We start from the raw sequence: 15,710 nt of genomic DNA, 5'->3' as shown, positions 1-15,710 counted from the left end.
AGTCCATGGGGTCGCTGAGGGTCAGACACAACTGAGCGACTTCACTTTCACTTTTCACTGTCATGCATTGGAGAAGGAAATGGCAACCCACTCCAGTGTTCTTGCCTGGAGAATCCCATGCAAGGGGGAGCCTGGTGGGCTGCTGCCTATGGGGTCACACAGAGTTGGACACGACTGAAGTGACTTAGCAGCAGCAGCAGCAGCAGCAACTATATTCTCAGGTCTTTATTTCATAAAAACAAAAACTTATGCTTACGAGAGAGAATTATTGGAAGATGATTGAAAAGGAAACATTAGGAATCTCTCTCCCCACCTAGACAACAACTTCACTCAAAGAACCTGCCTAATGTAACTCTTTTGGAACTATGGAATCTGTTGAAGGCTTTCAACTTCCAGGGGAGTTTTGGATGGTAAGTTATAGTTAACTTCGGTCGCTTTCATCACCTGGCACAGTAGCAGTTGCAGTACACGAGTCCCTAGTGCACGGCAGCCAGTTGGCCCCATATTCCTGAGGCAGACTGGACAGTTTGTAGGAACCAAGGTGGGCCAAAAGTATCTTATCCTTCAGATAATAGGAATCTATGGTTTTATGGCTGACTGATGCTTCTACTCACACAGGTGTAGACAGAGTGGGGATGTCATGATTGTTGTACCTCTCCCTATTGTTACAAACCTCTCCCACTGAAGTGACTACCAGGGATTAAAAGGGTCAATACTCTTCCCTCTCCATCGTTCACTTTTTTCCCCTTTTGGAGATGAATGAGAATAAAAACACAATGTACTAAAACTTGGCATGCAGCAAAAGTGGTGATGGTGGGTAAATTCACAGTTTTACACACTTACATTTAAAAGATAATAAAGATCTCAACATCCGAATTTTGCAAATTAAGGAACTAGCAAAAGAAGAATAAATTGATCCAACATAGTGAAAAGAAGAAAATGATAAAGATTAGAGCAGAAATAAATGAATCGTAGAACAGAAAACCAACAGAGAAATTCAATGAATGAACCTGAAGGTTAGTTCCTCAAACAGATCAACAAAATTGATAAACCTTTACCTAGATGTACTACTAATAAAAAAAGAGACTCAAATTACTGAAATCAGAAATAAAAATGGGGACATTACTATTTTATAGAAATAAAAAGGATTATAAGAGAGTACTAAGAACAGCTGTATCCCAACAAATTGGATAACCTACATGGACAAATTCCTAGAAACACAAAACCTATTTTGTAATCATGAAGAATTAGATAATGCAAACAAACCTACAATGAATAAGGAGACTGAATCATTAACCAAAAATCTTCCAACAAAGAAAAGTCCTAGACCCATTGCTTTCACTGCTGAATTCCACCAAACATTTCAAGAACTAATACCAACTCATTAGGATGGCTATGTAAAGAAAAAGAAAAAACAAAACCAGAAATCAACAAGAATGTGGAGGATGTAAAGAAATTAAAACTCCTGTGTACTATTGGTTGTTGTGGAGAACAGTATGGCTGTTTCTCAAAAAGTTAAAAATAGAATTACCATAAGATCCAGCAAGTCTGCTTAATAGATATACTGCAAAAATAACTGAAAGAAGGGTCTTGAAAGTGAAAGTGAAGTTGCTCAGTCATGTCCGACTCTTTGTGACCCCGTGGACTTTAGCCCACCAGGCTCCTCCATCCATGGGATTCTCCAGGCAAGAATACTGGAGTGAGTTGCCATTTCCTTCTCCAGGGGATCTTTCCAACCCAAGGATCAAACCCAGGTCTCCTGCGTTGCAGGCAGACGCTTTAACCTTTGAGCCACCAGGAAAGCATGACCATATATATTTGTAATATTCATATTCATAGCAGCATTATTCACTCTAACTAGGGCTTCCCTGGTGGCTCAGATGGTAAAGAATCTGCCTGTAATGAGGGAGACCTGGGTTTGATCCCTGGGTTGGGAAGATCCCCTGGAGAAGTGCATGGCAACCCACTCCAGTATTACGGCCTGGAGAACCCCCATGGAGAGAGATGCCTGGCAGGCTACAGTCCATGGGGTTGCAATGAATCAGACATGACTAAGTGACTAAGCTCAACTCAGCACTGCACATAATATGGAAGCAATTCAAGTGTTCATCAACTGATGAATAAATAAGCAAATTGTGATATATACATGCAATGAAATATTATTTAGCCTTCAAATAGAAGGAAATTCTGCAAAGGACGGATTTAACATGGATGAACCTTGAGCACTTTATTCAAAGCAAAATAAGCCACTTATAAAAAGACAAATATCTGTATGATTCAACTTATATAAGTCAAAACAAGAGAGAGAGATAGCAGGTTTCCAGGATCTGGGGTGGAGGAGTTGGTAGGGATATTATTGTTTAATGAGTATAGAATTTTGAGTATACAAGATGAAAAGGTAGATTGATGGCAGGAATGGTTGTACAATGTAATCAATGTATATTAAAATGATTAATTAAGATAGCACATTTTACATTATGTGTATTTTTACCATGGTTAAAACATTTTTAAATGACTAAAATCTGTTACATTCACATGAAAACCTGTACACAAATATCAAAACAGATTTATTTATAGTAACTCATAAACAACCAGACAGCCTTATGTTGATGAATGATTAAACAAATTTTAGTACATCCATACAATGGAATACTACTCAGCAATGAAAAACAATAAACTATTGATACATGCAATAACCTGGATAACTCTCAAAGGGAACTGCATTGAATGAAAAAAAGCCAATAACAACTGTTTACATATTTTATGATTCTATTTATATTATATTCTCAAAAGGACAAAATAATAAAAGTGGAGACTAAATTAGTGATTGTAAAGAGTTAGGGTTTGAGGTGAGGGGAAGCAGAAGGAAGTAAGAGGAGTGTGGTTATAAGAGAGAAACAATAGGAATACTTCTGGTGATGAAACCAGTGTGTCTTGGTTGTGGCATGTAACCCTACACGTGTAATAAAACCCTACACATGTAATAAAACTGCACAGCACTATATATACAAAACACATACAAAAGGATATAAGCAAAGCTGGGGAAATCTGAATAATACTGGTGGCTTGCATTGACTCCAATACCTTGGTTTTGGTATTGTACTAAAATTTTACCATTGGAGTAAACAGGATAAAAGGTATACAGCATCATTTTGTATTATTTCTTATAAGTTAGCATGCAATTATCTCAAAAGTTTAATTTAAACTTTAAATCTAAACTTAATTTAATCTTAAATGTTTAATTTTAAAAATATTACTGATAATTTTAAAAATATAATAAAAATGTACTCTGGGGTTTATAACTAAAGTATTATTCATCACAACAGCACAAAGGACAGCAGATAGTCAATGGAATTAAGATTATAATGTTCTACACTCTATGTTGTAGAAAAATTATCCAAAGGTGAATTTTAATAAGGTAAGGATACTTCTTACAATTTCTAGAGCAACTAGTAAAAAAAATAATTCAAAAATGTAAAAAGTCAATAGAGAAGATAGGAAATAATCAATGAACTTAAAAAATTCAAAGTCAGGAAAAGAATGACCAAATAACCAATCTAGAATAAAGAGGACAAATAGGGAAAATGGCAAGATGTAATATAAACCTAAGTATATTCATTTGTAAACTAAATATTAATGGGTCAGATATTCCCACTGAAAAGCAGAGATTGTCCCACTAAATATAAAAGCAAGAACCAATAATATTCTATTTATAATAGATATGGGCTTCCCTTGTGGCTCAGCTGGTAAAGAATCCACCTGCAAGGTGGGAGACCTGGCTTTGATCCCTGGGTTGGGAAGATCCCCTGGAGAAGGGGAAGGCTACCCACTCCAGGATTCTGGCCTGGAGAATCCCATGGACTGTATAGTCCATGGGGTCACAAAGAGTCGGACACAACTGAGGGACTTTCACTTTCACTTTATCAGAGATATACCTTATTTTTAAAAACCTTTTTATTTTGTATTCAGGTATGGCTGATTAACAATGTTGTGATAGTTTCAGGTAAACAGCAAAGGGACTCAGCCATACATACACATGCATCCATTCTCCCCCAAACTCCCATCCTGACTGGAAGGTTCAAGATGCCATATAACACTGAGCAGAGTTCCGTGTGCTCTACAGTTAAGTCCTTGTTGCTTATGCATTTTAAATATAGCAGTATGTACATGTTCATCCTAAATTCCCTAACTACCCCTTCCCCCTATTTTGCCCCCAGCAACCATAAGTTTGTTCTCTAAGTCTTTGAGAAAGAGATGTACTTTAAATATAAAGACACAAAGCAGTTCAAAGACAAAGAACAAAAAAAATAAATGCCACAGAAACACTAATTATAAGAAAGCCAGTGTGGCAATATTAATAAAAGCAATCTTTAGGCAAGAATTATAACCAGCGAGAAGGGACATTCCATAATGAAAGGATGGTAATAAATCCATGAAAAAAATCTAACAATTCTAAATGCAAATACACCTTAAAAAAAGAGTTTAAAATATGAGAAGCCAAACAACCACAATAATCACAATAACAACAACAAACACAGCCAAAGGGAGAAATACAGAAACCAACAGTCAGCTAGAAATATTACATCCCCTTTTCTATAACTTACAGATGAGGCACAGGAAGCCCTTAATTTCTCTCTGACTGAACAGGTTGCTCCCAGAAGGAAGAAGGCAGAAGCCATGGTCTAATCTCCTTGTCAACATGATATCTACATCTTCTCTAAATAGAACAATAATATTTGCTAGAAAGAGAGGTCTTTATATACAGAATATGTTCTTTAATGGATGTTCCTGGTTGATTACTTTTTATTATATATTTTGTAAATAAATACAGAATGTGGATTTATGAGGTATGGGTCCCTGGACAAGGTCACAAAAGCTATGCAAGTCTCTGGGAGTATTAAATGCAGATGTTTTATAACTCAAATGTTCTCCTTCAAAGTGAAATAACCCCATAAAAACACATTTGGAGCCTATACCTATTACTGTGGCCATAGGGTATGTGTCCAATAAAGGAAGAAACCTACAAAGTTGAAATCAATGTCTCTGACCTCTCCTTGCTTTGTCTGAGCCTCCTGACTGCCTTCTGTACCTTTGAAATTAATAATAAAACTTATAGTAAGTTCTCTGATGTGTATGAGTTTGATTTGCAACCTAACGCTTGTGTTAACTCCACAGAAAAAGCAGATATAGATATGGGCTTCCCTTGGAAAATGCAGTATAAAATACTTAAAAAGACTATTAACCAATTTAAATTGTATATTTTGGAAATTAAGCCCGCCCCTGTTGGAATCATTTGTGTTTATTTTTTCCCAGTCTGTAGGTTGTCGTTTTGTTTTCTTTATGGTTTCCTTTGCTGTGCAAAAGCTTTTAAGTTTGATTAGGCCACTTGATTTTCTAATAGGACTCAGGATATGACTGATCCCTCTTAAAGTCTGATGTCAGCTGATACTATTCCCATATAACTATGGCCAAGGAATAACTTCTAAAAATTACTAGTAAAAGAATTAACACTGGGGAATCTGTCAAACCTATATTTAAACCTCAGTGTGGTCCCCCACTGACCAACTATATGGACTTTGGGGAAATATTAACACCTAACCTCCCTGACCTTTTCTTCCTTAGAGGCAAGATTCCTCAGTTGGAACACGGCGGGTGATGCTAATTTATAGGGCACAGCATGTAACGATGCTGATGATGAAACAACAGGTAACATTTACTGTGTTCATATATTTGCCCATCGCTTTGTTCTGTGCATATATGTAGTATGTCACTTAATCTTTTAACCATTCCATCAGGTCATTGTTATCCTTAATTTACAAATGAGAAAACTGATTATTAAAACTTTTCCAAAGTCAAAGTGTAGCTGATGGGTAAGCTACAGAATTTTAAAAAGAGCCTGTGGTTAACCAATGGAACTTGACACATAATAAAGGCTCAGTAAGTGAAAGTTATTATAATTATTTTTCAACTACTAGATTCATCTAAATTATGATTAGCAAAGAAAGAAATCACCTTGGAGTCATTTTTTCTTTGATAAAAAGTAGAAAGGAATAGACATACATTCAAAATAGAGAAATAGTTGGGCAAAGAGAAATCTAAATAGGAAAGAGAGGTAAAACATGTATAATTTTCTAATGCTGAAAGAAAAAGATATATATATTTTATGATCAACTCCCCCATAGCCAAAGAGGCTGGAAAAGCCAGAACATGAAAAGAGGTAAATCCAATAGCCTAGCTCATGACCTGAGATACAAAAATGAATCTAAAGGAATTTCTGTAGCTCAAAGAGATTTTGGAGATATGGAGATACATATGTATATCTGGACAAAACACATATATATGTTCAGTCTCTGAAGCATTTAGAATCATCTGAAAAGAACTTTCAGATATACAAGCTGGATTTAGAAAAGGCAGAGGAACCAGAGATCAAATTGCCAACATCCGCTGGATCACAGAAAAAGCAAGAGAATTCCAGAAAAACATCTACTTCTGCCTTATTGATTGTGTTAAAGCTTTTGACTGTGTGGATCACAAAAAAATGTGGAAAATTCTTCAAGACATGGGAATACCAGACCATCCAACCTGCCTCCTGAGAAACTTGTATGTGGGTCAAGAAGCAACAGTTAGAACCAGACATAGAACAATGGACTGGTTCCAAATTGGGAAAGGAGTATGTCAAGACTGTATACTGTCACCCTGCTTATTTAACTTATATGCAGAGTACATCATGCAAAATGCCGGACTGGATGAAGCACAAGCAGGACCAAGATTGTCGAGAAAAATATCAACAACCTCAGATATTCAGATGACACGATTCCAATGGCAGAAAATAAAGAGGAACTAACAGCCTCTTGATGAGTGTCAAAGAGGAAAGTGAAAAAGCTACATTAAAACTCAACATTCAAAATACTAAGATTATGGTATCCCATCCCATCACTTAATGACAAATAGATGGGGAAAAAGTGGAAACAGGCTGATTTTATTTTATTGGGCTCCAAAAGCATCGCAGATGGTGACTGTGGTCATGAAATTAAAAGACACTTGCTCCTTGGAAGAGAAGATATGACAAACCTAGACAGTGCATTAAAAAGCGGAGACATCATTTTGCCAAGAAAGGTCTGTATAGTTAAAGCTATGGTTTTTCCAGTAGTCACATATGAATGTGAGAGTTGGACCATAAAGAAGGCTGAATGCCAAAGAACTGATGCTTTCAAACTGTGATGCTGGAGAAGGCTCTTGAGAGTCCCTTGAACAACAAGGAGATCAAACCAGTCAATCCTAAAGGAAAATGAAAGTCACTCAGTCGTGTCCGACTCTTTGTGACCCCATGACTACACAGTCCATGGAATTCTCCAGGCCAGATCCCTGGAGTGGGTAGCCTTTCCCTTCTCCAGGGGATCTTCTCAATCCAGGGATCAAACCCAGGTCTCCCACGTTGCAGGCGGATTCTTTACCAGCTGAGCCACAAGGGAAGCCCAAGAATACTGGAGTGGGTAGCCTATCCCTTCTCTAGCGCATCTTCCCTACTCAGAAACTGAACTGGGGTCTCCTGCATTGCAGGCGGATTCTTTACCAACTGAGCTATGAGGGAATCCCCTATCCTAAAGGAAATCAACCTGAATATTCACTGGAAGAATTGATGCTGAAGTTAAAGTTTCAATACTTTGACCACCTGATGCAAAGAGCCAACACAATGGAAAAGACGCTGATGCTAGGAAAGACTGAAGGCAGTAGAAGAGGGTAACAGAGGATGAGATGGCTGGATGGCATCACTGACTTAATGGACACAAGTCTGTGCAAACACCAGGAGACAGTGAAGGACAGGAAAGTCTGGCATGCTGCAGTCTATGGGGTCACAGAGAGTCAGACATGACTTAGTGACTGAACAACAACGACACAGGGACTAATGTAAGCAGTGACTATCAATAATTAAATCTGAAAAAGTCACCATTTTATTCTCAGGTGCTTTTAATTCTGAAAACTCTGTCTCTGACTATGTAATTATAAATGTGGTGATGGAGAATTTCAGTTTCTTCTCATGCTTGGCTGTTTTAAGGGTTTTTCTAATAATGATTTAATTATGTTTCAAATTATATCTATGAGAAATCTGGCTACCTGGATTACAAAGTTATTTATTAGGTACTTCAATCCATCCAGTAATGGCAGAAGGAAATCAACCACTTTTTGAGTTCTTACTTTTCAGTGATCACTTTATATAACAACAAAAACACCAAGCACACAAAAGGGTGTGCTGAATGAGAGACTGAAGCATAAAGGAGAAGGGGCTGAAGAGCACGTTCCAGGAACAGTGTAACTTTGATAAATGTTTGTTGGCACAGAGTGAGGGAAGGATAAGAAGATGAAGACAGGGGATTCCAGAAAGATAACTACACATGGAAATCCTGAGATGGGAGGAGGAACCTACGTAGCTTAGCTGGGATGCAGATTTCCTGCAAGTAAGGCAATACGTGCTGAGGAAAGTGTGGTCAAACGCTTACCTCATCCCATTGTAGAACAAGTTCTTGTAGTCAACATTTATTCTAGTGATATTTTCTTTTGTGAGGCGTTCAACAGAGTGTAACCGGCTCACTTGCTGAAAACCAGGAGCTTTTTTCTTGACATACTCCCTTTCAAAACCTGGCAACCAAAAAATCTGTAAGGAGAAACAGGAAGTCTTTCAGAGGATAATCAGATGTCTAGGCACAAACAGACCCTACGTAGAATGGAAGGAGCCCCATTCCAGCATAGGTAACAGTCTATAAGGAGCAGACAGATTCTAGACCTTAGTGAAAGAGTCAACCTCACTAATACTGTCTAATGAATTCTTATAAAGGGGCTTTCACCAGGGTTGCTCTGGAGCTGAGTTTTCCCAGTTAACATCATGGAACCAAGGGTCCTCCGTGTCACCACAAAAGGTTAGAATCATAAACTCCTCCTCTGACTGATACTAAAAATCATCTTTGTGAGAGGTCATTTCCTGCCAACAGGGAAGGCTATTATGACTCATCTGTGGAAATAGTTATATTTGCAAAAAAAAACCACATATGTGATTCTTTCATAGCATTCTTCCATATTCTGAGAATTTGACATTTGGAATGACTGCCCAAATGCAGAGTAGCTTCTGAAAAACATGATGAACAAATCTCTGCTCAAATAAGAACCAGATGTCCTTTCTATATTATTAATGAAAGCCAAGTCCTCAAAGTCTTAAATGTTCCATACCCAGGCCTTCTAATGTATGTTGGTGATGGTGCAGGTCACATCATACAGCCATTAAACACATATTCCCTTTTAACAGAAGGGTGACATTTCATTTGGCTTTGAATAACAAACAGACTCAATGTTTTCCCCTACTGATACAAATTTAACAGGGTCATTCTTTAGATTGCCAAATATAGCTGTATAAAATAGTCATCTTCATTTTTATAGGGAGCAAAATTATTTAAGGATCCCAAGGAAGCGCTACAAGGTAGGTCAGATTCAACTGCTATTGTCGTGGGACACGCAACCCACCCACCAACCTCTACCATAAATACTGAGATAAACATACCAGACGTTGCTCAATCTGAGAGTCAAGGATTGTGCTTACTACATGGTGGACATACAAAGCTCTGAGAGAATGATTTGGTGCAGGGCCATAAAGATCAAAGATCACAAACTTTTTTTCCTTGTGTGCAAGTTCCAATAATTCAGTTAGCTTTGGAATCTTCTGATTTCCTGCTCTTTCCCTGTCAGCCTCTGATAAGGGTTTCATACCAAAAAATGGTTTGATCTAAAAATACATAAGAGAAAACACTGGCTCCCATCAAAAGCATTTTCCAATTCTCCTGCTTTTAGCCCCACACCAATTACCATTTTAACCTACCCATCAGGCCCTTTGTAATACTGGTCCTGAGATAAGAGTTGCCAAGAAGAGAAATTAAATGTAATCTCCATAGGTAATCATGGTATTTGGAATGCTTTATTCTATATTGTAGAACCTATATTGCTGATTTATTCTATATTGTTGTATTTGCACTAAAGGTCTCCTCATGTTCTTGTCTTAAACTTCCTTTTCAATCTTTTTTTCTGTAACTCTCCTCAAAGTATTACAATTCCTTTTTAGTCACACTGGCTTCCCACACATTCTCTCACTGTTCTGGTTTTGTGTAATGGAAAGAAAGCAGGCTTTGTCTTCAGACTGAACTGGACTCAATTCAGTCCATTTATCCACCTGTTAAAAACCCTACCCTCAAATTGCAAAACCCAGTTCAAATGCTACCAACTTCATGAAGTGCCCACTTAAATATTCCTAGAGACTAAATGCTGTTAAACCACAGTGAACAATTTTTATGCCTTTGTAATTGCATGTCTCATCCTGTCTTCTACTCATTTGTATATATCCTAGATCAGATTCAAATCCTAGCTTCATGTACTTCTTGCTGTGCAACACTGGTAAAACTATTTAAAATTTCTAAGTTTTCATTACCCTGATATAAGATGGAGAAGGGGAGAGTAATATGTGTATTTCTAGGATTATTTTGAAGATCAACAATAATAAAATATTTACCAGGCCTAGCAGCATGTCCAGTACACAGAGAAGCGCACAGTTCATAATAGTTTCTCACTCTCTACTGCTTCTACTGGAGGGCAACTCCCTAATGGTAGGCACTGTCATAATTTCTTCACCATACACAGCATTTTATTTTATTCCTCAGTCCATACATGTATTAGCTATATTAATATAGCTACTTTTATTGTCATTTGCCAACTTTAGATCATTTGTGTGTAAAGTCAGTGATTAAACACTGTCTCTCAGGAGAAAGACACAGTAGCTACACCCCACATATTCCCAAGACTAAAACAATATTTTTCTCTATACAACTTTATCTTCTCTCTCCTTCCCACCATATTTCTTTTACTTCCTTTACTTCCTAAGCAACCTGTCCTTTCTCACCTTTTTCTCAAGAAAGAATCAATCAAACTGAACATTGTTCCCATGCTATACCTGAAAGCAGATTATAAGTGTAGAATTAAACCCTTCTATATCTGAGTTGAGGTCTATAATTAAAGGTTTTCTTAATCCTCAAGAAAAACAAAAATTTGCTTTGAAATACAACATTTTGTTAGATTCTATCAGATCTAGACCAACTGATTCACTTAATTGTTAGAACTTTGTGTGGGGAAAAAAAATTGTTAAAAGAACAGGATGGGAAAGATCAAGAAAGGATTTAAATAGCCCAGCTGTGCATAATTTGTTCAAAGTCCTGGAATGACTTAAAAAAAAATAAGAAATGCACTATCAGTTCAGTCCAGTTCAGTCACTCAGTCATGCCCGACTCTTTGCAACCCCTGCAATCTGGATTCCAGCTTGTGCTTCTTCCAGTCCAGCGTTTCTCATGATGTACTCTGCATAGAAGTTAAATAAGCAGGGTGACAATATACAGCCTTGACGTACTCATTTTCCTATTTGGAACCAGTCTGTTGTTACATGTCCAGTTTTAACTGTTGCTTCCTGACCTGCATATAGTTTTCTCAAGAGGTGGGTCAGGTGGTCTGGTATTCCCATCTCTTGAAGAATTTTCCACAGTTTATTGTGATCCACAGAGTCAAAGGCTTTGGCGTAGTCAATAAAGCAGAAATAGATGTTTTTCTGGAACTCTCTTGCTTTTTCCATGATCCAGCAGATGTTGGCAATTTGATCTCTTGTTCCTCTGCCTTTTCTAAAGCACTTGAACATCTGGAAGTTCACGGTTCACGTATTGCTGAAGCCTGGCTTGGAGAATTTTGAGCATTACTTTACTAGTGTGTGAGATGAGTGCAATTGTGCGGTAGTTTGAGCATTCTTTGGCATTGCCTTTCTTTGGGATTGGAATGAAAACTGACCTTTTCGAGTCCTGTGGCCACTGTTGAGTTTTCCAAATTTGCTGGCATATTGAGTGCAGCACTTTCACAGCATCATCTTTCAGGATTTGAAAGAGCTCAACTGGAATTCCATCACCTCCGCTAGCTGTGTTCGTAGTGATGCTTTCTAAGGCCCATTTGAATTCACATTCCAGGATGTCTGGCTCTAGATGAGTGATCATACCATCGTGATTATCTGGGTCATGAAGATCTATTTTGTATAGTTCTTCTGTGTATTCTTGCCACCTCTTCTTAATATCTTCTGCTTCTGGTAGGCCCATACCATTTCTGTCCTTTATCGAGCCCATCTTTGCATGAAATGTTCCCTTGGTATCTCTAATCTTCTTGAAGAGATCTCTAGTCTTTCCCATTCTGTTGTTTTCCTCTATTTCTTTGCATTGATTGCTGAGGAAGGCTTTCTTATCTCTTCTTGCTATTCTTTGGAACTCTGCATTCAGATGCTTGTATCTTTCCTTTTCTCCTTTGCTTTTCACTTCTCTTCTTTTCACAGCTATTTGTAAGGCCTCCCAGACAGCCATTTTGCTTTTTTGCATTTCTTTTCCTTAAGAATGGTCTTGATCCCTGTCTCCTGTACAATGTCACGAACCTCATTCCATAGTTCATCACACACTCTATCTATCAGATCTAGTCCCTTAAATCTATTTCTCACTTCCACTGAATAATCATAAGGGACTTGATTTAGGTCATACCTGTATGGTCTAGTGGTTTTCCCTACTTTTTTCAATTTAAGTCTGAATTTGGCAATAAGGAGTTCATGATCTGAGCCACAGTCAGCTCCCGGTCTTGTTTTTGCTGACTGTATAGAGCTTCTCCATCTTTGGCTGCAAAGAATATAATCAATCTGATTTCAGTGTTGACCATCTGGTGATGTCCATGTGTAGAGTCTTCTTTTGTGTTGTTGGAAGAGGGTGTTTGCTATGACCAGTGCATTCTCATGGCAAAACTCTATTAGCCTTTGCCCTGCTTCATTCCGTATTCCAAGGCCAAATTTGCCTGTTACTCCCGGTGTTTCTTGACTTCCTACTTTTGTATTCCAGTCCCCTATAATGAAAAGGACATCTTTTTGGGGTGTTAGTTTTAAAAGGTCTTGTAGGTCATCTTAGAACCGTTCAGCTTCTTCAGCATTACTGGTTGGGGCATAGACTTGGATTACTGTGTATTATTGAATGGTTTGCCTTGGAAACAAACAGAGATCATTCTGTCGTTTTTGAGATTGCATCCAAGTACTGCATTTTGGACTCTGTTGTCGACCATGATGGCTACTCCATTTCTTCTGAGGGATTCCTGCCCAGAGTAGTAGATATAATGGTCATCTGAGTTAAATTCACCCATTCCAGTCCATTTTAGTTTGCTGGTTCCTAGAATGCCGATGTTCACTCTTGCCATCTCCTGTTTGACCATTTCCAATTTGCCTTGATTCATGGACCTAACATTCCAGGTCCTGTGCAATATTGCTTTTTACAGCATCTGACCTTGCTTCTATACAAGGACATTTATTTCTGAAGCCTTTAATGATAAAGTGGATGAAAAATACAAAATAGCAAAACTATAAAGATTAATCAATAGAAGAGTTTAAAACTATATTTCAGTAATCTCTAAACACCATTATGAGGTAGATCTAATATCTGAAGTAAATTGAGCCTCTTTTTTTATATTGGATTGGCCAAAAAGTTCATTCCAGGTTTTCCATATCAAAGAAATATTTTGGCCAACCCAATATATAAAACAGGTGGACTTATTCAGAAAAATTAACTGGAATAGGAAAATACCAGTTTAGATTATCTCCAATATAAAGCTGAACATTTTCAAAACAATACTAAAAGACCCTTGGTTCTCTATGCCTATGCTTAGAAAAATTACATGTAGAAGGGCCATCGAATGATCCAGTGTATTACACCGGTTTAGAAGTCTGAAAATTTATAAATTCGGCCCAATGGTGCCACTTAGAGGGAAACAATACAACTCAACAGACAATTATGAGAACTACATGTAAGTATGAAGGAACAATACAGTTTTCTTGATATAGGTACCTTTATTATTAATCTCACTACCATAAAAAATCAGATTGCTCAGAGTACTAAAACCAAGAAGTGGTATTTTCTAACAATCCTAGGTCCTTTTCCATGTCCTTTTCTATAAATGACATAGGAACACTCCTTTTTTCTCTATGGCATATTCTTATTGTTAGGAATCTACTTTGCAAAAAGAACCAGCAAAAGAAATGTACCACAGACAAATAACTATCAGGAGTCACAGAAAATTCTATATACATTATCAAATTATATCTGTGGACATTAGTATACTGATTTTAAAAAACAATCAGATAATTATCCATGGTACTTAGCAACTGAACCACAACAACCAGAATCCCTGAGGGGAAAAGAGGCAGAATAATTAGAGTCAAACTCCTAAGAGTTCACATTGACTCTATTGACACTGTTGCCTAAAATCCTGTTACTGCTGAAGTTGGAGCAGATTTAAGTCAACTTTGCTGTTGTTGTTCAGTTGCTAAGTCATGTCTGACTCTTTTGTGACTCCACAGACTGTATCCCTCCAGGCTCCTCTGTCCATGGGTTTTCCCAGGCAAGAATACTGGAATGGGTTGCCATTTCCTTCTCCCAGGGAATCTTCCCAGCCCAGGGATCGAACCAGTGCCTCCAGCATTCCTATACTGGCAGGCAGACTGTTTACCACTGAGCCACCAAGGAAGCCAATATAACAAGGATTAAATATCTCTTGTATTAGTCCAAGCAATATGTCTAGTTTACATGTTTTTTAAAAACACCAAAACTGAGGTGGTGGTCCTCCAGCAATATCTGTCAGCTATTAACCAAAGAGTTATACCTCATTTTCTAGCACTGCTTAACCTGTATGTACTCTCTTTGGTTCTATCTTTACTTCCTTCCATGTTCCAGCTAATAAAGATAGCCACTATTTATTGCTTTCACCAGAGCAAAATCAACAATTTACCTGAAAAGTTATATTTCTATCATTTACAGAAGGCCCACTCTACTTTCTCAAGTCTTAAACAAAAGACCTTAAGGATATGCAGTAATCTCGTAACCTAAAATTGAAATTCTAAGACTGACTCTGTAATTCCATTCTCACAGTTTCTAAGGACAAATTTTAACTCCACAAAATAACAGTTCATCATACAGAATTCATCAAACTTACTCTGTGAAAGGGCCATACACTAAAGATTTTTGGTTTTGTTAGTCTCTGTCACAACCATTCAACTCTATTATAAGACAAAAACAGCCAAAAACAATTCGTAAGTGAATAAGCATGGCTATGTTCCAATCAAACTTTATTTATTGAAATCAAAATTTGAGTTTTATATAATTTTAACATGTCAGGAAACATTATTCTTTTGATTCTCCTTCAACCATTCAAAAATACAAGAACCATTCTGAGCTCACAAGCTGTACAAAAATAGTCAGTGGGCTACATATGAACAGCAGGCCATAGTTTGTAAAGCCCTGGATCCAGGTCATGACATATTAGCTAAGGAGAGACATAATTTAATGAGAGATTACAAATTAACCAAATTATCCATGGTCAAATACTAAAGACGATTAAGATGATTTCCAGGATTAACTGGATATTACAGAGTATAGGTAGCAAGCTTTTTTGAAATACACAGGTGTGTTGACTTACACAAACATCTTAGAACCATTCTCCCAAAACACAGGAAACAAAAAGACCTTTAGCAATCTCAAAATATTTCTTCCAGATCATCAAAATCTTTGTTTTTGAAAGTAAAATGGAAGGCCATAGTCCAAGGGTATTAATTTAACAACCTGACA

At 37.4% G+C, this 15,710-nt stretch overlaps 1 protein-coding gene across 9 annotated transcripts in view; it reads right to left on the bottom strand.

The window, feature by feature from the left end:
• GDPD4 (glycerophosphodiester phosphodiesterase domain containing 4) overlaps window positions 1-15,710 on the bottom strand; it is a 148,804-nt gene that overhangs the window by 43,457 nt on the left and 89,637 nt on the right. For 8 of the 9 annotated variants that reach the window (XM_059883237.1, XM_059883235.1, XM_059883239.1 and 5 more), the window contains 2 exons: window positions 9,551-9,772; window positions 8,499-8,653 (listed from right to left, as the gene is read on the bottom strand). In XM_059883237.1, the coding sequence (XP_059739220.1) occupies window positions 8,499-8,653; window positions 9,551-9,772 (377 nt within the window). The remainder of the gene's footprint in view (window positions 1-8,498; window positions 8,654-9,550; window positions 9,773-15,710) is intronic. The other variant, XM_059883236.1, reaches the window with a different exon arrangement.

Source organism: Bos taurus, chromosome 29 (genome assembly GCF_002263795.3).
Source record: "Bos taurus isolate L1 Dominette 01449 registration number 42190680 breed Hereford chromosome 29, ARS-UCD2.0, whole genome shotgun sequence".
Classification (NCBI taxonomy): Eukaryota; Metazoa; Chordata; class Mammalia; order Artiodactyla; family Bovidae; genus Bos; species Bos taurus.
The sequence above is the reverse complement of the archived record's forward strand: the minus strand, read 5'-3'. Positions and strand labels throughout refer to the sequence as shown.